Genomic DNA, 20,651 nt, shown 5'->3' with positions numbered 1-20,651 from the left:
TCTACTAAAAGAGTATTCTTTGTGTTTCTCTAAAGATGGAAATTTCCTTTTGTCATTAAGAACTTTTGAATGAATACAAAAAGAGGAAGGTGAGGAACATGAAGGAAATGTAAAATTGGCTAGAGGCTTGTTCAGGCTTAATATCAGGTTTTACCCAATCTTCAGCATTCTGCCAGTACTTTCACCCCACCAATAATGTTTCATCTTTTTTATCCCAAGTAAGGGAAAATGAATTAACCCAAACTTGAATTAAATGTGGTTCATTGTGCAGGTAGATGAAAGTATTTTCTTCTCATAGTTGTCTCATAGAAGAATGTTTATCTTAAGTATTTCTTTGTCCATTGGTATCTTAGGTAAGATGGGTGGTAGAAACTGTATATTGAAAAATACAAGTGATCTTTGAAAGCCTATCCTATATACAGCTAAGGATAAAAGCTAAACCACTCAACCTGCTCTTCCTAAAAGGACTCTACATGTTGACACAGGAACATGCTGTTCTGAGTGCTGTTGTCCTCATCAGAGTTTACTGAAGTGTAAACCGCTTCACAATGTTAATGATTTCATGAAGGGAATGCACCAGTTCCTTTGTGAGAGTGCATCTGCGTTATTTAGAAGCTGCATGCAGTTTCTTACATCATGTGGTGCCCACCACTTTCTACCCCTCGTTTATGAGTATTTGCCTGATGAATGATGCAATGAACACATTGATTAATTTGTGAACACAAGAAGAAATAGATTATACTCCCTAATCTAAGAGTTTTGGTAAAATCCAAATTTTAGTATTTGGTATTTTAAAATAGCCATAATCTATACCTAGCAAATGGCACTAATTCCTCTGTTACAGCTTTTTTCTCTATTTGAGTATGAAAGAACATCCACATGAAATGCTTTGGAAACCACCATGGTGGTCTCTAGAGGACAATGCCCACCTGTACTATCCCACTGAGAGGGTTAGCTAGCATGACCGACCCTCCAAGCAGGGCTCCAAGCTCCAGGGCATACACCTCCTTGTGCAGATAGGATTTTGAGGCTTAGAGAGCTACAGTCTGAATATGTACATCTCCCCCAAAATTCAGGTGAAACCCTAGCCTACAAGGCAATGGTATTAGGAAATGCAGCCTTCTGGGGATGATTAGGTCATGACAGCAGAGCCCTCATGAATGGGATTAGTGCCCTTATAAAGTAAGCCCAAGGAACCTTGTTCACCCCTTCTACCACGTGAGGGCACAGCAAGAAGGCACCATCTTAGAACCAGGAAGCCGGTTCTCACCAGATCTTGGACTCCCCAGCTTCCAAACTCCCTCTCCTTTCTATCATCAGCTATTGCTTTAAAGAGGGAGAGAAATTTTGTCCCAATAAGCCAGGTTTCTTCTTCTTTTTTTATTTTTATGTATTTATTTTTATTTCCATATGCTATTGGGGAACAGGTGGTGTATGGTTATATGAGTAAGTTCTTTAGTGGTGATTTGTGAGATTTTGGTGCACCCATCACCCAAGCAGTATACACTGCACCCAATTTGTAGTCTTTTATCCCTCACTCCCTTCCCACCCTTTCCCCCTGAGTCCCCAAAGTCCATCGTGTCACTCCTATGCCTTTGCATCCTCATAACTTAGCTCCCACTTACGAGTGAGAACATACGATGTTTGGTTTTTCATTCCAAACCAGATTTCTTCTTATGTAGTAGTCTCACATGCTGCAAACAGACAGCTAACACTTCATCACCACCATCTACATCATTTTCATCATTACAGTTACAATACTTCGTACTTCTAGGGAGAGACAGAGGGAGAAATAATTGACATAAACCTTGCAAAATATGCAGATAAGATTTATACTCTTCACTTGACAGATGAGATGCTTGAGACTCAGAAATGAACCTAGAATCCCAGAGCTATGTGGGCCACCACAGTCCCTCAAGAGCCTCTCCATCACCACATCCACCCTGAGAAAACTGGCCTGAGAGAGTACCGCTGCTGGAATAACCTTGACCTTCTTATACAATGAAGGGACAGAAAAGTAGAATCAACATGCCTGAAGTGATGGTTAACTAATGATGACAAAGGGCTGGGATTTGAGAAATCTTTTCATTTTCACTTGCTAATAATAATTTTAGTTCAGAGTTACAAGTAGGATCCTTGAAAAAAATATGTATCCGAAGTATAAAGACAGTGGATTCAGGGATACTTGATCAAATTGTTTCTGATGAATGAGGACCCATACTCTCTGCTGTCACAAACAGGAGGTGGGGCCCAAGAAACCGTGGCGAAAGATGTTTCAGGTTGATCTGCAATGGATTATTCACAGCAACAATGAGGATGATACAGTTTCAGCTTTTTCCTCCAGCAAGGCTTTATTGACAGCCTACTGTCTGCCCAATAGTAGGGCTTGCAAAGATTCTTCTAATTATAAATGGAGCAAAAAATTCTGACCTCCAACTTAAAAATCATATACTTACACCTTCTTTTGTTAGCAATTGCACTTGATCAGCACAAGGCTTTAGAAGACAAAATCCTCGACATCATTTGATTTTTAGAAAATCCTTCTGAGGAGATAAATATCTGGTTTCATCACCCAGGAGGCTCATTATTCACCTCATGGAGGTGTGATGTCCTCAAGACATTAACAATGGTCATCCAGCTCATCCACTTTGATTCATATATGTGCATTTCAGAAACATATCTCTTGTATATAAAACTGAATTTCCTGGAATGTTTTCAATTTGCTTTTTATTTGGCATGCTCATAAATGCCCACGAGACACTGGTTATTGTCAAACACTTTCAGATTTTAGATGCTTCCTGGGGCATATGCTCGGACCAAAACCACTCCCAGGGTCATAAATTTTAGACCCCAGGCTCGGCTCAACCTGGGATGAGAACTGAGGGTCTATGTCAAGCACAGACCTGGAGAAGAATAAAACTGCCCTGAATAAGTTGGGTCTTTGCAAGGGGCCTGTGAGGTAAATTGGCACTTTACACTTTCCAGGAAAGGGAGGGAGGGACACAGAGGGGCAAAGGGCTCCTTTCTTCACGGCTCTCCTTAGTTCTGACCCCAGGGTATTCTATTTGGGGTTGGAATAAGACTGTCACCACTACTGCCACCCTGACCACCATCCCCACTGCTACTATCACCACGGCTGTCACTGCCACCACCATCACCATCAGCCACGATGGGTACCACCACTGCCACCACATTTACTACTTCAGCCACACCACTACAGCCACCTCACTCCCTCCACCATGCAATTAGTGCCCCCACCGTCACCACCATCACCATCAGCATCACTGTTAGCAGGAATGAATGAAGCCCTGTCCACTGGCCAGGCCTGGTGTCAGCAGCTTTATACGCACTATCTCACCTAATTCCCCTGAAAACTTATGTCCCAGCCACTCCTGTTAGCCTCATTTTTATTAATACACATAGGGAAACAGTGACTTGGAGACATTTCACACCAACAAAGTCAAGTGCCTTGTAAGTGACTTGTTGCATGTGGGAGGATCCCTCTGCTCTGCCTTTCCTACCTCCCTGCCCTTCCCCAAATGGAATACTTCTCTACCTGCTAACATATGGGTTAGAGTTCCTTACAGAATTATGAAAAAGTAACAAAGAAAGACAGTGAGGAAGAAGGGGGAGAAAGCAGGCAGTAGAGAAAGAAGGAAATAAAACCCTTTCTTCTACATGAAGGATAAAAGTTCAATGGCAAATTTCCAGTTAAAGAGCACAGTCTTAAGTTTACTCTAAAGTGTAACTGATTAAGGTCATATTCCATCCCCCGCCCCCAACATATCTCTCTTGGCAGCTTTTTCCAGGGGAAAAGAAGGAAAAAGTACAAAGGTATTGAATGCATGAAGGGCGAGAGCAGGGGTTGGGGGCACAAGCAAAGGAGAGGCTGGGTGCAGGCAGGAGAAGCTGAGTTTCGGCCGACAGTCTCCCTTGCCTGCCCAGCCTCCAAAACCGAGTCTGCGGATGTCACTGGGGAGGAAACAGAAGATAGATTTCTAAAGGTAATATGATTATTTGGGGCTAGGACTCAAGAACAGACCTTTTACCTGGGTGGAATATGACTGGTATAGAATTAATCCAAACCTTACGAAGCTGTTGAGGCAGACCCCAGGCACAGACACAGAGACACAAACACCTCTATGCTGCACTGTGGCCCAGGCCCAGACCTTCCCTTCGGTCTAGAGGTGAAGGGAGCTAAGAAGGGTCCACCAAGACCTGACTCCCTACAGACAACTTCCCTGCACTGCGGCATGAGAATCAACTGCTGTACCCTGGCCTCATCCCGCCACAACAAACGAGAGGTTGAGCTGATGTTCAGCTTGCTTTACTCACTGACCCATCACCGCTGACCAACTCAGAGTCGTTAAGGAGCTCCCTCATGTAGCTATCTCCTGCCTCCATTCCTTCCCTCTGACACCACACTGTGACAGCCATGCAGGAAGTGTGGAAATCCTGAACACTAGAAGATCCTCTCCAACCTGACTCCAGGACTACCTTTTCAATGTCCCTCCCAATACCGCAGCCCAAGGTGTGAAGTCAGCTCCCTCCCCAAGGCCCCCAGAGCACCTGTGCCTCACGGTCACAGTGCGTCTCACATGCCATGATGTGGCCCTTTGATTCCTTGCCTCCCCCAGCCTTAACCTCCCAAGACTCTGCTCCACATGGGCTGGAACTGTCCTTCCCTTTTATTTTCTCTTCCCTAGTAAGACTTGTCACAGATGGGATTCCATGAAAGCGTGAAGAAGGAATAATGATATGATGCAGTATGATACATGATAAAGCCAGTAGTTATTTGAGTCATACTTACCTATGTTTTCAGTCGGTGGCTTTCCACAGTTTTTATGCATGATTCCCAGGCGGAAATCTATTTTACGTTGTGACTCAGTACAAACATTTATATACACTAAATGGGAAGAAAAAATGTTATGAAACCATTACTTACTACATGGGAGACATTCTAATTTATTCTATTCCTTTCCATTCCTTTACTCTATGTTTTCCAAGAAGCAGACCCTGAGACAAGGATTCAGATACAAGTAGTTTGCTTTGGAGGTGATCCCAGGAAACACCAGTAGAGTGAGGAAGTGAGACAGGGAAAATAGGGCAGCCAGTGAAAGGTTTGCATTCCAGAGCAAAATGTGTGCCTCATCTCTGCGTTATCCAGACCGAGGGGTGGGGTACGGTGTGTTCAGTGTATTTATATACAACTCCCTCAATTATCTGTTAAGGGCTGTTGGGCCAAGGGGATGCAGGGAGCTAATTTCATAGTACTTCTTACCTGCTAGGTTGGCTTGATCAAAGCAGGTTCCCGGGGAAAGCCCTCAGCCAATGAAATGCAGGCGCTGGCTGATGGAGGTGGGCTGGTATGCACAGAAGTGTCAAAGCGAAGGGATACGAGCGGGACACCAACAGCATCTGCTACATACATGATTTCCTGTTTTAAAATGTTTGAGTCCCTATCCACTAAACTGATATCACAATCTACTCATGGATTGCAACGCAGAGTTTGAAAAGCAGTGTATTTCCTAAAGAGTGGTCCTTAGGGGCGATGTACTCCTGGTAACCTGTGACGTGATTTTAGGTGGTACATGAACAATATTTTTTCATGTTAATCTTCATTTAAAAAATTCAAGCTGCATTAGGGGAAAAGATAAAAGCAGCACTGCTGAGATAACAGAATTTTCTTCTTGTGTAAATATATTGAAGGAAAAATGTAAGTGAATTTAATTGTAAATACTAAATAGGCGATACATGGGTATGGGGGAAATGGGAAGGCAATGCTTGAAAGGTGGAGCTCAGGATCCTCTGTGCTAAGCATGCCCCTTGATTGCAGCCTGGTCTTTGCTCTTTGACTCTAACTGTGCTTCTCCCCACTGCAGAGGTTTGGCTATGAAGGCTGGGTGCAGCTCCAACACCACAGCAAGGTGAGTTTCTTCCAAAGCATGAACATCAGTAGGACTCAGGGACAGCTAAGCCATGGGATACCTCACTGCAGGCTGGGCCTCCAGGGAACCCCACTCTTCTGCCCATGTATTAGCTTTGTTGTAGGCAAGGGAATAGCACTGAGATTTCTCAGAATAATTGGGAAAAATGGAGGTGACTTCAAAGAATAGTATTTAGGAAGATAAAATTGGAATTTGAGAACCCATCAAAAAGTCTCTCTCTCTCTCTCTCTCACTCCTCCCCCCGCCACCAACCAATTTCAGCATTTATTGCTCTGCCTCAAGGAAGTGACCTAGTGCTACCAGTTATTACAGTACATTAAGGCTGACCAAATACATGGGACAGTAAGGTTTGAGCATAAGCTGGAAAAAATAAACAATGGAGACAAAGGAGAGAAGACAGTGTTACTAAGGGTTGAGTTCGGTAAGAGGAAAAAGCAAAAAGAAGGCGGCTGTGGGCAAAGCCCTGTAGAAATAATGAGGCCCAAGAGTGAGCTGGGAGTCTAGATCTGCCCAGCGTATGGGTCTGATTTCATTTTCAGAGGCATCATACGTCCTCTTCAAGTTCAGAGGTAATATTTTTGAGCTTCCAGCTGGTATACAGACATGACTAATGCAGGCTCTGGAGGACTTGTGGTCTGGAAATCCAGTTAATGTGCAGAGTTAACCCAACGCAGCATGGAAAGGTTAGGGCTCCCTTTACATCAGGTTCTAAGGGGCAGAGATTTGGGCACCAAGGATCAGAGAAGGCCTTCTGAAGGAAATGATGCCCATCCACATCTTAAAGCAGGTGGGAGGCTTGCCTAGGGAATGAGGAAACCATGTTCGAGGAAAAAAGAAAGGGAACAAAGGCATGAAATATTAAACATATGTGAGCTCAGAAGCACTCAGCTATGGATGGTACCAGCATTTCTCAAACTGTGGTCCCACAACCAGCAGGTTCACCATCACCTGGGAACTTGGGAGAAATGCAAATTCTCAAGCCCTGCCCCAGTCCTACCAAATCAGAACTCTAGAGTAGGGCAAGCAACTTGTTTTAACAAGTCTCCTAGTGATTCTGATGCAGAGTCAAGGGTTTTTTTAATTAGTAATTTTTTTAAAGACAGGGTCTCACTCTATTGCCCAGCTGGAGGGTAGTGATACAATCACAGCTCACTCACAGCCTCCAACTCTGAGGCTTAAGTGATCCTCCCACCTCAGCTTCCCAAGTAGCTGAGACTACAGGTGCGCACCACCATGCCCAGCTAACTACTTTTTTATTTTTTAGACCGGGGGTCTCACTATGTTGCCCAGGCTGACCTCAAACTCTGGGCCTCAAGTGGTCCTCCCACTTCAGCCTCCCAAAGTAGCGCATTCAAGTTTGAGAACCACTGGCTCTCGCACGTTCATTCACTGACTCACTACTTTTTATTGAAACTCGTTTTGTGTCAGGCCCACCAACCTAGACACTGGGAATATGCTGGTGGACAAGACAGACATAGTCCCTGCTCTGATGGTGCTCAGATTCTAGGGGTCACGAGTCAACATGATCAATTCAGAGAATGGAATATAAAGCAGTGATGTGATAGAGAGCAAGAGGCTGGCTGGTCAGTGACCTGGCAAAGGCTCTGAAGATGAGAAGGGAACACTTGGAAAAGTGTTCCCGGCTGGGGGAACAGCAGTTGCAAAGGCCACCAACTGGTAAAGAGTTTATGTGTTCAAGGAACAGAAAGGAAGGCAATGTGGCTGAAATGCAGTGAAAAGGGGAGACAGTAGGAAATGGGCTGGCAAGGTAGGCAGAGGCCTGGACACATGGGGACTTGCAGGGCATGCTAAAGAGTCTGGATTGCATTCTCAAAATAATGCAAATTCTTCAGAGGGTCTTAGTGGCTTTAAAAGACCACTTTGGTTGCTCTGTGGAGAACACATAGATGCAGACAAGAGTAGGGAGAGCGAAGAAACAGCAAGAAGATGGAGAGGAAGCCAGAAACCTCATCAGACAGGGTCATGAAGGATTTAGGGGTTTAGGCCCCGAAATGAGCTTAGGGCTTTGAACTTGATCCTGAAGACAGTGGGGAATCACTGAAGAGTTTTTTGGGAGATATATATATATATATACACACACACACACACACACACTTTAAGTTATGGGATCCATGTGCCAAATATGCAGATTTGTGGTTCACTGCACCCATCAACCTGTCATCTACATTAGGTATTTCTCCTAATGCTACCCCTCTCCTAGCCCCCTACCCCCGACAGGCCCCATTGTGTGACGTTTCCCTCCCTGTGTCCATATGTTCTCATTGTTCAACTCCCGCTTATGAGAGAGAACATGCAGTGTTTGGTTTTCTGTTCCTGTGTTAGTGTGCTGAGAATGGTTTCCAGCTTCATCCATGTCCCTGCAAAGGACATGAACTCATCCTTTTTTATGGCTGCATAGTATTCCATGGTGTATATGTGCCACTTTTTTTTTTTTTTTTGAGATGGAGTTTTGCTCTTGTCACACAGGCTGGAGTGCAATGGCACAATCTCGGCTCACCGCAACCTCTGCTTCCCAGGTTCAAGCGATTCTCCTGCCTCAGGCTCCCGAGTAGCTGGGATTACAGGCATGTACCACCAGGCCCAGCTAATTTTGTGTTTTTAGTAGAGACAGGGTTTCTCCATGTTGGTCAGGAGGGTCTCGAGCTCCCAACCTCAGGTGATCCGCCCACCTCGGCCTTCCAAAGTGCTGGGATTACAGGCGTGAGCCATTGCACCCAGCTGGCCACATTTTCTTTATCCAGTCTATCATCGATGGGCATTTGGGTTGGTTCCAAGTCTTTGCTATTGTGAATAGTGCTGCAGTAAACATACGTGTGCATGTGTCTTTATAGTAGAATAATTTATAATCCTTTGGGTATATACCCAGTAATGAGATTCCTGAGTCAAATGGTATTTCTGGTTCTAGATCCTTGAGGAATCACCACACTGTCTTCCACAATGGTTGAACTAACTTACACTCCCACTAACAGTATAAAAGCATTCCTATTTCTCCACATCCTCTCCAGCATCTGTTGTTTCCAGACTTTTTAATGATCACCATTCTAACTGGCTATCATTAGTTAGAATGGTATCTCATTGTGAGATGATATCTCATTGTGATTTTGATTTGCGTTTCTCTAATGACCAGTGATGATGAGCTTCTTTTCATGTTTGTTGGGCACATAAATGTCTTCTTTTGATAAGTGTCTGTTCATATCCTTTGCCCACTTTTTGATGGGGTTGTTTTTTTCTTGTAAATTTGTTAAAGTTCCCTATAGATTTTGGATATTAGCCCTTTGTCAGATGGATAGATTGCAAAAGTTTCCTCCCATTCCGTGGGTTGCCTATTCACTCTGATAATCATTTATTTTGCTGTGCAGAAGTTCTTTAGTTTAATTAGATCCCATGTGTCAATTTTGGCTTTTGTTACCATTGCTTCTGGTGTTTTAGTCATGAAGTCTTTGCCCATGCCTATGTCCTGAATGGTATTGCCTAGGTTTTCAAGAGTTTTAAACATCACTGTCTCTGAGGCAGTTCATCCTCATCTTCTTCAGTGTGTCCAGTAAGTGCCAATTCAAACACTGTGCTTCACTTCTCCCATTCAAAATGCTAGTTTCTAGACCAGGGTCTGATGCTCTAAGCTGGCCTCAAGTCTCTCCGATGGAAAGTATGATACGAATGGAGCTGACGGCAAAGCAGCTAGGAAGCCCCAGCTGCAGGGACGGGGAGCTGCGATTTTTTCTTACTCCATGTCCCTGTCTTCAGTTTGTCCTTCAATAGTGGATTTGAATGGCCTTCATTTCATTTTGTTTTAATACCAAGAAATTTCATAAACTTAGTAGCCAAATCTCCAAAAGAAAACAAAAAGGAAATATTTTCCAGTCACATCTACTGACTTATTTATTTCCAGCAAAATTTGATACAATGGTAATCAAATAGGACAAAAGAGTAACACACTCCCTCTCTCTCAAAAACAAAACAAAGCAAACCAAAACAGACTCAGTCTGTATTTTTCATAATTACAGTTGTCAGGGATTCGAGTCCATCGAAAACAATATGCAAATGTAAATGATATGCAAATGTATGCAATTACACAAATCAGGCTGAGAGCGATGAGAAAATCCAGGATTTGGGATTTGAAAATAATTCTTACTCTCCTATGTTCCTCTAGTGAAGAAATATTTTCTGCCCCCAGGATTGGCTTACCTGGAGATTCCTGTTCTCTCAAACGTCTTTCCAAAACATTTCTCTGGTTTGTCCCATTTCTCTTCTTAACTCTTGGTTTTTCAGTGCTCCCCAAACAAATTGAGGGGTAGTCATTTGTCACGACAAAGCCTTGCTCAGAACTGAAAAACATTATTTGTCTTTTGATTGAATATTTATTAAAGTATAAGCAGCGGGCCAGTCCTTGGTTTGTATGACAACCTGCCAGGCGCTGCATGGGGTGGGGGCAGAATTGTGCCCTGATGGCAAAGACACCTGGGAGCATTTTAAAGCCTCCGACCCAGGAGGGTAGACACGGGCCTGCTTCAAAGCTGTAGGTCAACAGCATCTAGAAACACACAATGAGTTCGTCCCAGGGCCTTGGGAACACACACACACACACACAGACACACGCAAACATTTGTATCACACTTAGGATTTTTACATACATAATTGTCAGACCCCTCACTCTTATGGACCACGACCCCTCACTCTTATGGACCATATTTGTGTTCCCCCACCCCAAATTCATATGTCAAAGTACTAACCCCTTTAAAAATGAAATAGATTGTAAAACAAAATAGCAGAATGCACTGCTTATGGCAAGAATAAATATTGTTTCATAAAACTTCTATCTCAGTTTGTGTCTGTACAAATAGATATATGTGGGTATTCTTAATGACAATGAAAAATAGCTTTTTTTTTGAAATGGAGTTTCGCTCTTATTGCCCAGGATGGAGTGCAACGGCGCCATCTCGGCTCACTGCAACCTCCATCTCCCGGATTCAAGTGATTCTCCTGCCTCAGCCTTCCAAGTAGCTGGGATTACAGGCATGCGTCACCATGCCTGGCTAATTTTGTATTTTTAGTAGAGACGGGGTTTCACCATGTTGGTCAGGCTGGTCTCTAACTCCTGATCTCAAGTGATCCACCTGCCTCAGCCCCCCGAAGTGCTAGGATTACAGGCGTAAGCCAACGCGCCCGGCCGAAAAATAGATTTCTTAATGTGGGGTCACAGCCAAAACTGGCTGAAAGCCATTGATCTCATCCAATACTTTCAGTTGTTTTCATTTTTAAGAATAATTTATTATTATTATTATTATGTAAGTAATATTTGACTAAATGCTCCTTTTTAGATTCAAGCCATTAGAGATAAAGCTACAATTCTCTTGGACCAGCACTTCCTGTTCTCAAAAGTACTTTTTTAAAAAATAATTTCAACTTTTATTTTAAGTTCAGAGGATACATATGCAGGTTTGTTATCTGGGTATATCGAGTGATGCTGAGGTTTAGGGGTACGATTGATCCTGTCACCCAGGTGGTGAGCATAGTAACCATCGGAAATGATCAGGCCTTGTCCCCTCCCTCCCAGCCCCCTCTGATAGTCCCTAGTGTCTATAGTTGTCATCGTTATGTCCATGTAAACCCAATGTTTAGCTTCCATTTCTAAGTGAGAACATGCAGTATTTGGTTCTGTTCCTGTGTTAATCTGATTAGGACAATGGCCTCCAGGTGCATCTGTGTTGCTGCAAGGCTATGACTTTATTTTTATGGCTGCATAGTATTCCATGGTGCGTATGTAACATACATGGAATACTACATTTCTTCATCCAGTTCATTGTTATGGGCACCTAGGTTGATTCCATGTCTTTGCTATCGTGAACAGTGCTATGATGAACATACAGGTGCATGTGTCTTTTTGGCAGAACAATTTATATTCCTCTATATATATACCCAGTAATAGGATTGCTAGGTTGAATGGCAATTTTAAGTTCTTTGAGAAATCTCCAAACTGCTTTCCACGGTGGCTGAACTAATTTACATTCCTACCAACAGTGTAGGAGCATTCCCTTTTCTTTTCTTTTCTTTTCTTTTCTTTTTTTTTTTTTTTTTTTTTTTTTTTTTTTTTTTGAGAAGGAGTTTCACTCTCGTCCAGGCTGCAGTGCAGTGGCGTGATCTCAACTCACCGCAACCTCCGCCTCCCAGGTTCAAGCGATTCTCCTGCCTCAGCCTCCCAAGTAGCTGGGACTACAGGCACATGCCACCACACCTAATTTTTGTATTTTTAGTAGAGATGGGGTTTCACTATGTTGGCCAGGCTGGTCTCAAATTCCTCACCTCAGGTGATTCACCCACCTTGACCTCCCAGAGTGCTGGGATTATAGGCGTGAACCACTGCGCCTGGCCCACATTCCCTTTTGTCTACAGCCTCACCGGCATCTGTTATTTTCTGACTTTTTAATAATGGCTATTCTGACTGGTGTGAAATGGTATCTCACTGTGGTTTTGATTTGCATTTCTCTGACGATCAGTGATGTGGAGCATTTTTTCATGTTTGTTGGTCACTTGTATATCTTCTCAAAGGAATTCCTATTAACAGTTTGGTGGATATCTTCCCAGATCTTCTCCTATGGTTTTACTTAAATATGAATGCACCTTTAAAAATGACAGAGTATTATTAGTATGTGATAGGTCTGGTTTTTAAAGCTAGATGAATCGGGTTCCAAATAGAAAACAAATGGACACTTAAATTAGACTATTTTGAGAAGAGTTCATACAGAGACTATTTATAAAGGTGAAAACATGAGGAAGTTTTACAGAGGTAGGCAGGGGTTAGATCATGTAGGGCCTTGCAGGCCAGGTTAAGGAGTTTGGATTTTACCTTCAGGGAAAGGGAATCCATTCAAGAGTTTTAAGTGGGGCAGTGGCAAGATCTGAGATGGAGTGGCTCACTCCTGTAACCCCAGCACTTTGGGAGGCATAGGAGGGCAGATCACTTGAGGCCAGGAGTTCAAGACCAGCTTGACCATCACGGCAAAACCCCATCTCTACTAAAAATACAAAAATAAGTCAGGTGTGGTGGCAGGCGCCTGTAATCCCAGCTACTCGGGAGGCTGAGGTGGAAGAATCGCTTGAACCCAGGAGGTGGAGATTGCAGTGAGCCGAGATCACATCACTGCACTCCAGCCTGGGCGACAGAGAGAGACTCCGTCTCAATTTAAAAAAAAAAAAAAAAAAAAAAAAAGGAAGACAAGAAAATACATGTCTGATGATACATGCAGTATCAGATATTTGAAATACCAGCCATATTTGGGCTTGTTTGTGGATAGTATTAGAATTAGAACCCAAAAGTCAGAAGTTCACAGGTTAGGTTCCCTAGGAATCAGACTCCAAGATGAAGTTCTGGCTTTAAAAATATAAAAGGTGTATTTAAAGTGTGTTATCTGGATAGTAATAGTTGCAGGGAGGAATTCTTTAAAAAAAAAAAAAAAAACTTGATTTTCTTTTGAGAGTTTAGGAAAAAACGAGACTGGGCTCTGGTTGTGTAAATTAAAGCAGCTTGCTCCCATTACTTGGTTATTAGTTTAGTTTAAGATCTTGGTTAATGCTGAGGTCAAGGTTAAAAAACAGGCCCCAAGAAATCCCTGTTTCCTCCTCCAGCAACAAGTGCTGACCCCTGAGGCAAATCCACAGCCTTACCTGAATGTAAAGCGACAGAGATCAGGGACGGACTCCTTACAATGGCTGTCAGCTCTCAAAATTCCGGCTGGAAAAAAAAAAAAAAAAAAAAAGCAATGAGAATTGGGGGCTTATCATAGGGGCTCAGCTGCTCTGCAGTGATTTTTACTCAGGAGTTCTACCGACTTGCTACGGTTCATTTTTCTTACCATGGATCTAGCATGAAGGATGTGAAAAAGCGAAGTTTGGTGAGTCTGCTTTCCCTGCTATGTAATGAGAGGCACTCCCTGCCCCTAAAAGATCAAACTCTTTAGGAAATTATAGTAATTAACTTTAGCCTACTACATAGACACCAATCACCAAATATCAGCCTTATGAGATGGAAAATGGCTTCATAAACTGGGGCTCTATACCAACTAAGCATATGGCCTTGGAGAAGTCACTGCACCTTGTGGACTTATTAGTAAAATGCAAGGGCTGAACTGAATAATCTATTGCAGCTTTAAGATACTCTGCTTTGTTTGAAATCAAAACTTACTCAGGTATCTCCCACAGAAACCCAATTTCCTCCCTTGCAGTTGATAATACGTGGTAAAATCTGGCTGTTATTTATTGAGCGTGCTCTCTGGCCTGGTGCTAAGTTCTTTACATTCTATAATTGAATCTTCTTTATCACTCAGTGTTCTTAATTGCAAACAACAGAATTCACTCTAGCTAGTTTAATTAGAAAAGCAGCTCACAGAGTTCCTGTGAGGGCCAGAGATCAAGCTCTGAGGGCTGTGCTAACATGATCAATGCCCACATTCACCTGGTGAGCTGCTTCAGCAAGGACACAAGTGTTGCCACTCCCAGTCATGGAAAGGATGCTCAGCTAATGCTGCCAAGGCTGGAGACTAGAAGCTTTGCCTCTGCTGCTCCAGTCATGTTCAACATCTTAGACAACACCCCTGTCTACAGGTGGACTCTGCATAGTCCCTACTTCCTCACATTGCTCACTTCCAGGTCAAAGTTAAATGCACGGGTGGGTGCATATAATTGGCAAAGCCCAGAGCACATGCCAGTGCCCTGTTACAAGGGAGACTGGGAAAGCATATTTTGGATTCTACCTCAAGAAAGCAGAATGTATAATTGTGAACATTTCTTCACACATAGGATGTGTTCCAAGGACGTTGGATGGCCACAAGTATGACAAGTATAATGATCCACATTTTACAGATAGAAAAAGTGAGGCTTAAACTTAGAGGGCCCACAACTTCACTAGTCAGCGCTGCTAGTAAGTAATTTAATGAGATTTAAACCCAGAGCTGTCTGAATGCAAAGACTGTGCTCTTTGGCACTCTGCTATACTGAGTATTTTTATGGTGATTAAGCTTTCCCAGCAAGGAGCAAAAATAAATAAAAGCTCCAATTTGACAAATCAAAGTTTGTTTCTTAACTTTTTTTTTTCACCATCACCCCTTTCCTCTCCCCTCTTCACCAAACGAAGAGACATGTGTTCCTATGTCCTATTTGTGCAATCATTATCAGTCAGGACTCTTGCTTGCGGGCAACAGAAACCAACAATCATTAGTGTAAGAAGAAAAGATATTTGTTGAAATATTTTAAGCCCTTCAAGAATTACAAAGTATCTGTGGAATCAAGCTCAGAAAACTTGCAGAAACTCAGGGAATTCCCATGGTTGAAGCCACAGCCAAGGCAACACCACAGAACAGCCTGGCTAGGAGGCCGCTGCCCCAGCAGGATACTGCCCCCAACACCACTGCCAATAGCCACTGTACCTGGCCACTACTGGAATCACTGGCAGAATAAATCCAACTCTTCCTGGTGTTTTTGCATCACTTAATGCAAAACCAAGCATTGATTAGCCAAGCTTGGGGCAGGGAGAGCAAGTACTTGGCCTTCTGCAGAGGGAGGCTAGGCCCTGCCTCCACCAAGACTCCTGCAGGAGATTCCCCAACCTAGGAAGTGGTTCAGATGCTGGCATGGTAAACAGAGGATCGGAGCTGAAGTACATCAGTCTTGGTGTCATGATGTCAGAGAGCCACCTCTGCTAGTGTGTGGACACCTGTCACAATTACACATGTCAACTTGCTCACTGACCTGTTCCCCATCCCTGAGAAATAAAATGTGGATCTGAGGTCTTCCTCATATATGTGCAAAGTGAACAGGCTACAGCACTTAAAGGTGAAAAGTGTCCAGCCTTCTTCATGCAGGAGATGGGGAAGGTCTTGTCTATGGAGTAGAAGGATGAAGGCTTGGATGCAACTCATGATCAAGCCAAGAGGAGGAGGAGGAGGAGGAGGGCAGTGGACTCCACCAAGCACAGCTCAAAGCCTTTGATCATCGCACACCCACATGGACATTCTATGGGGCCCAAAGGTAACCTTGAGGCCCTGAAGCACCACCAAAGGTGGTGTGCCCTCAAAGCAGAGGAACACTGTCTAGCTCCTAATTAGCTATACAACATTAATAACAAATAATCATAATAACTAACACGCATGTGTCAGATACTCCACTAAGTGCTTTATGTGGATTATCTTATTTCATGCTCACATGATCCCTTTAATGTAAGTCACATTAATTTTTTAAGGTAAGTCATTATCTTCCCTATTTTAAAGATAAACAAATGGAAGCTTGAAGATATTGTTTAACTCGCTCAAGATCACACAGTAAGTGGCAGAACAAGAATTTGAATTCAGGCAATTTTATTTCTAGGGCCTGCCCTAGTTCTTTCCCTTTTCTTTAGGAATCACAAACTGGAGGCCCAACGTAGATGCCACTGCCATGTTCTGCGCAACCATTTAGTTTGGCCCCCTGCTCTGAGTGTTAAACAGTTGTGTGTTCCGTAATGGCTGTAACAGTTACCAAATAAGAGTATACAAGGGTTCCCTTTTCTCCACATCCTTGTCAACACTTATTATATTTTGTCTTTTTGATAACAGCCACCTTAACAAGTATGAGATGATATCTCATTTCTCAATGATTAGTGAAGTCAAGCATTTTTTCATATACCTGTTGGCCATTTGTATGTCTATTTCAGGTCCTTTGCCCATTTCTTCACCCAGTTATTTGTTTTCTTGCCATTGAGTTCTTTAAGTTCCTTACGTAGTTTGGATAGTAACTCCTTATCAGATATATGGTTCACAAATATTTTCTCCTGTTCCATAAACTGTCTCTCTACTCTGTTGATTGTTTCCTTTGCTGTGCAAAAGGTTTTTAGTTTCTCCAGCTTTGTTCTGTTTGCCTTGACTATTTGAGATCTTTTGCGACTTACATGAAATTTATGGGGTTTTTTTTTCTATTTCTGTAAAAATGTCATTGGAATTTTGGGAGGCATTTTATTAAATCTATAGATTGTTTTGAGTAATATGGACATTTAAACAATATCAATTTTTCAATCTATGAACATGTTTTTCCATTTGTCTGTGTCTTCTTTAATTTTTTCATCAATGTATTATAGTTTTCAGATCTTTCACCTTTTTGGTTCGATTCATTCCTAAGTATTTTTAAATACTATTTTAAATGGGATTGCCTGAGGCTGGGAGCAATGGCTCAAGCCTATAATCCCAGCACTTTGGGAGGCCGAGGCCGGCAGATCATGAGATCAGAAGTTCAAGAATAGCCTGGCCAACATGATGAAACCCATCTCTACTAAAAACACAAAAATTAGCCGGGCATGGTGGCGCATGTCTGTAATCCCAGCTACTTGGGAGACCAAGGCAAGAGAATAGCTTGAACCCGGGAGGCAGAGGCTGCAGTGAGCCAAGATCATACCACTGCACTCCAGTCTGGGCAACAGAACAAGACTCTGTCTTGAGAAATAAATAAATAAATAATGGGATTGCCTGATATCTTTTGCAGACTGTTAGCATATAGAAATGCTATGGGCTTTTAAATATTAATTTTGTATTCTGCAACTTTACCCAATTTATTAGTTTAACAGTTTTTTGGTGGAATATTTAGGGTTTTCTATATATAAAACCACGTTGTCTGCAAACAGAAACAATTTAACTTCTTTCATTCTGATTTAGATGATTTTTATTTATTTTTCTTACTTAATTGCTCTGGCTAGAACTTCCTTTATGATGTTGAGTAGAAGTGGCAAAGGTGAGCCCCCTTGTCATGTTCCTGATCTTAGAGAAAAAGTTTTCAACTTTTCATCATTTTCACCATTGAGTATGATGTTAGCTGTGGGATTGCCATACATAGACTTTATTGTGTTGATAAACAAGAAAGTTCATGTACGGCAATCCCACAGCTCTATTCCTTCTATACCTAATTTATTGAGGTTTTTTTAAGTCATAAAAGGACACACAAATATGTCATTTTTTTCCTGTATCTATTGATATGATCATATGTTTTCCTGAAAAAAATTAAAAATAGAAATACTATATGATCCAGCAATTCTACTTCTGGCTATATACGCAAAGGAAATGAAACCAGTACATTGAAGAGGTATCTGCATTCCCAAGTTCAATGTAGCATCATTCAAAATAGCCAAGATATGGAATCAATCTAAGTGTCCATCAGTGGATGAATGGATAAGGAAAATGTGGCATATATACATAATGGAATACTATTGAACCTTTATAAAAAGGAAATTCTGTCATTTACAACAACATGAGTAACACTGAAGGACATTATATTAAGTGAAATAAGCCAGACATAGAAAGACAAATACTGCACTTATATGTGGAATCTGAAAAAGTCTAACTCACAGAAGCATCAAGCGAAATGGTGGTTACCACGGGCTGAAGGGGTGGGGAGAAATTGAGAAGGTCAGAGGATATGAAATTTCAGTTAGACAGGACGAATAAGTTCATATCTATTGCACAATATGGTAACTATAGTTAATAATAATGTATTGTATACCTGAAAATTGCTAAAAGAATAGATTTTAAGTGTCATCACCTCAAAAAAATGTAAGTATGTGAGGTAACGGGCATGTTAATTAGCTTGATTTAGCCATTCCACAATGCACACATGTATCAAAAGATAATGTTGTACAGCATAAATATATGCCATTTTGTCATTTAAAGTGTATAAAAATTATTGCAGAGTACCCAGGCAAGCATGATGCCTGGTGGAAGAAGTAGCTCAGTACCAAATTTTGTGCATGCTACCAGACTGACTTCTTTGCCCACCTCCTCCCACAGATGTTGACACTAGTGGGCCCTGCTCTGTTTGACAGATCATATACTCCCATTATCCATACATTGCTTCTCCATAAAATGAGAGGGTTGGACTAGGTGGTCTATCTCAAAGGTTCTTTTCAATTCTAAATGTTATAGAACTACCATTTTCCAGACGCCGGGCCATCCTCTTGTATCTAGTAGCCAGGGGTTCAGATCAGCTAGGTGATCAGCCATTCTCAGTCATGCAGCCCAAAGAAACATAACCTCAACCTTGCTATCTCCGTGTCCAGCCATTGACACCCACAGAGCACACCCCTTCAACACCAGGCCAAAGAAAAGCATGAGGAAAGAGAGCTGATTTTTGTTAAATTACTGATTTCTACTTCCACAAGGATTAAGTACAAATCTTTTCAAATATTAGGGAAGAAACAGGTTCTAAAGCGCATGAGGAAAGACTAGTCCAAGTGGGCTTAGGTCGCATTTTAGTAATGTGGGTTTTCTGCCCCAGGGAGAAGCAAAGTTGTTGAAAGATGGGAAGGTCTTCAGAGTGGTGCGAGAGAATTGCTGGGATCCAGAAGTTCGTATTAGAGAAATGGATCAAAAAGGTACGATGAGAAATGCTACCAATGTTAGCATCTGACGTAAAAGCAATGTCTGCCCTTAAAGTTTGCTGACAACTTTATGTGATGGTAACTTCTGACCCCCTTTTCTCTGCCAGGACAGGCTGTTCCAGCTTCACTGTGGGAGAGACAGGGCCTTCCACAACAATGTTTTTAGAGTGTGGATTAGAAATGTTTTATATGAGTTATACCCTGTTTTAAAATAGAATGTTATATCACGAAAAAGATAAAAATGGCATTTTACTATTTTTAAAAATTAGTTCAAATGTATAGTATTTACGTATTATAAAATCAATTAAAATAGTAAAAATTGGAAATCACAAACTAAGAATGACAATTGCCTGCTTAGTAAGACTTAAGATCCAATTTCTTTCTGTAGTTTGTCTCGGTGCACCCATACACAGAACATTCCCACTGACACCTCAGAGTTGGAAATGGAAGCAGTTCAAAATAGTTTATTGTGTAATCTCAGAATACACTACAATAAAATCAATCCAGAAATTTGAAAGAAGAGAATTAGGAAGTGTTTGTTTCAAAGGTGAATTGCTAAAAAGCTCTAAGAACATCTTGCACTTTTTGCCTTATATCTAAAAATCAAACAAGTCCTCACAATTTAAAAGAATTTCAGACAAGGCACATTGGCTCACACCTGTAACCCCAATACTTTGGGAGGCTGAAGCGGGTGAATCACCTGAGGTCAGGAGTTCGAGACCAGCCTGGTCAACATGGCAAAACCCTATTTCTACTAAACATACAAAAATTAGCCAGGTATGCTGGCGCATGCCTGTAATCCCAGATGCTCAGGAGACTAAGGCATAAGAATTGCTTGAACCTGGGAGGTGGAGGTTGCAGTGAGCCGACATCACGCCACTGCACTCCAGCCTGGGCAACAAAGTGAGACTTTTCTCAAAACAAAACAAAATGAAATTTCCAAGTCTATCTAAAGTATGACATGATGGCCATATTATGCTTCACCGTGACTGCCTGGCTGACTGTGCCACCTGAGAACATGCTCTAAGAAAATGCCTGAGCCTTCCAGACACATGTGGGCTGTGTCCATGGGCTGTGATGGGGAACTGACCACCACTGACATTGTCAGAACTAAATGTTTACATTGGTGGAAGATTTCAACCAGAAAAGAAATAATTCAAACACACAAATAAAAGAGCAGTTTAGCACCTACCACCTTTCTAATCAAAGACAAATTATAAGGAGTTCAAATATACAAAGAGATAGCAGGAGACATTTTATTCCAAGGTCTGCAAAAAAGGAATCAAACTGTCAGC

General features: G+C 42.1%; 2 protein-coding genes and 1 long non-coding RNA gene across 7 annotated transcripts in view; 2 read left to right on the top strand and 1 right to left on the bottom strand.

Annotated features, from left to right (window-relative positions):
* Positions 1 to 20,651, top strand: part of RAB3GAP1 (RAB3 GTPase activating protein catalytic subunit 1) — a 1,043,110-nt gene that overhangs the window by 699,972 nt on the left and 322,487 nt on the right. The gene's annotated exons all lie outside the window — the stretch shown is intronic.
* The window catches only part of ACMSD (aminocarboxymuconate semialdehyde decarboxylase), a 64,356-nt gene that overhangs the window by 811 nt on the left and 42,894 nt on the right, over positions 1 to 20,651 (top strand). For 2 of the 5 annotated variants that reach the window (XM_050750995.1, XM_050750997.1), the window contains exons 2-3: positions 5,883 to 5,927; positions 19,254 to 19,350. The exons of 1 other annotated variant lie outside the window; for it this stretch is intronic. In XM_050750995.1, the coding sequence (XP_050606952.1) occupies positions 5,883 to 5,927; positions 19,254 to 19,350 (142 nt within the window). Of the gene's footprint in view, positions 1 to 3,951; positions 4,005 to 5,882; positions 5,928 to 19,253; positions 19,351 to 20,651 lie in introns of those variants that run through there. 2 more of the 5 variants (XM_050750999.1, XM_050750996.1) reach the window with 2 other exon arrangements.
* LOC126932267 (uncharacterized) lies at positions 1,669 to 13,793 on the bottom strand. The gene is made up of 3 exons (XR_007718155.1): positions 13,632 to 13,793; positions 4,811 to 4,906; positions 1,669 to 1,770 (listed from the first exon to the last, which is right to left on the bottom strand). It is a non-coding gene; the product is annotated as an uncharacterized LOC126932267 (long non-coding RNA).

This window comes from Macaca thibetana, chromosome 12, assembly GCF_024542745.1.
Source record: "Macaca thibetana thibetana isolate TM-01 chromosome 12, ASM2454274v1, whole genome shotgun sequence".
Taxonomy (NCBI): Eukaryota; Metazoa; Chordata; class Mammalia; order Primates; family Cercopithecidae; genus Macaca; species Macaca thibetana.
Note: the sequence above shows the minus strand (reverse complement) of the source record. Positions and strands in the feature narration are given on the sequence as shown.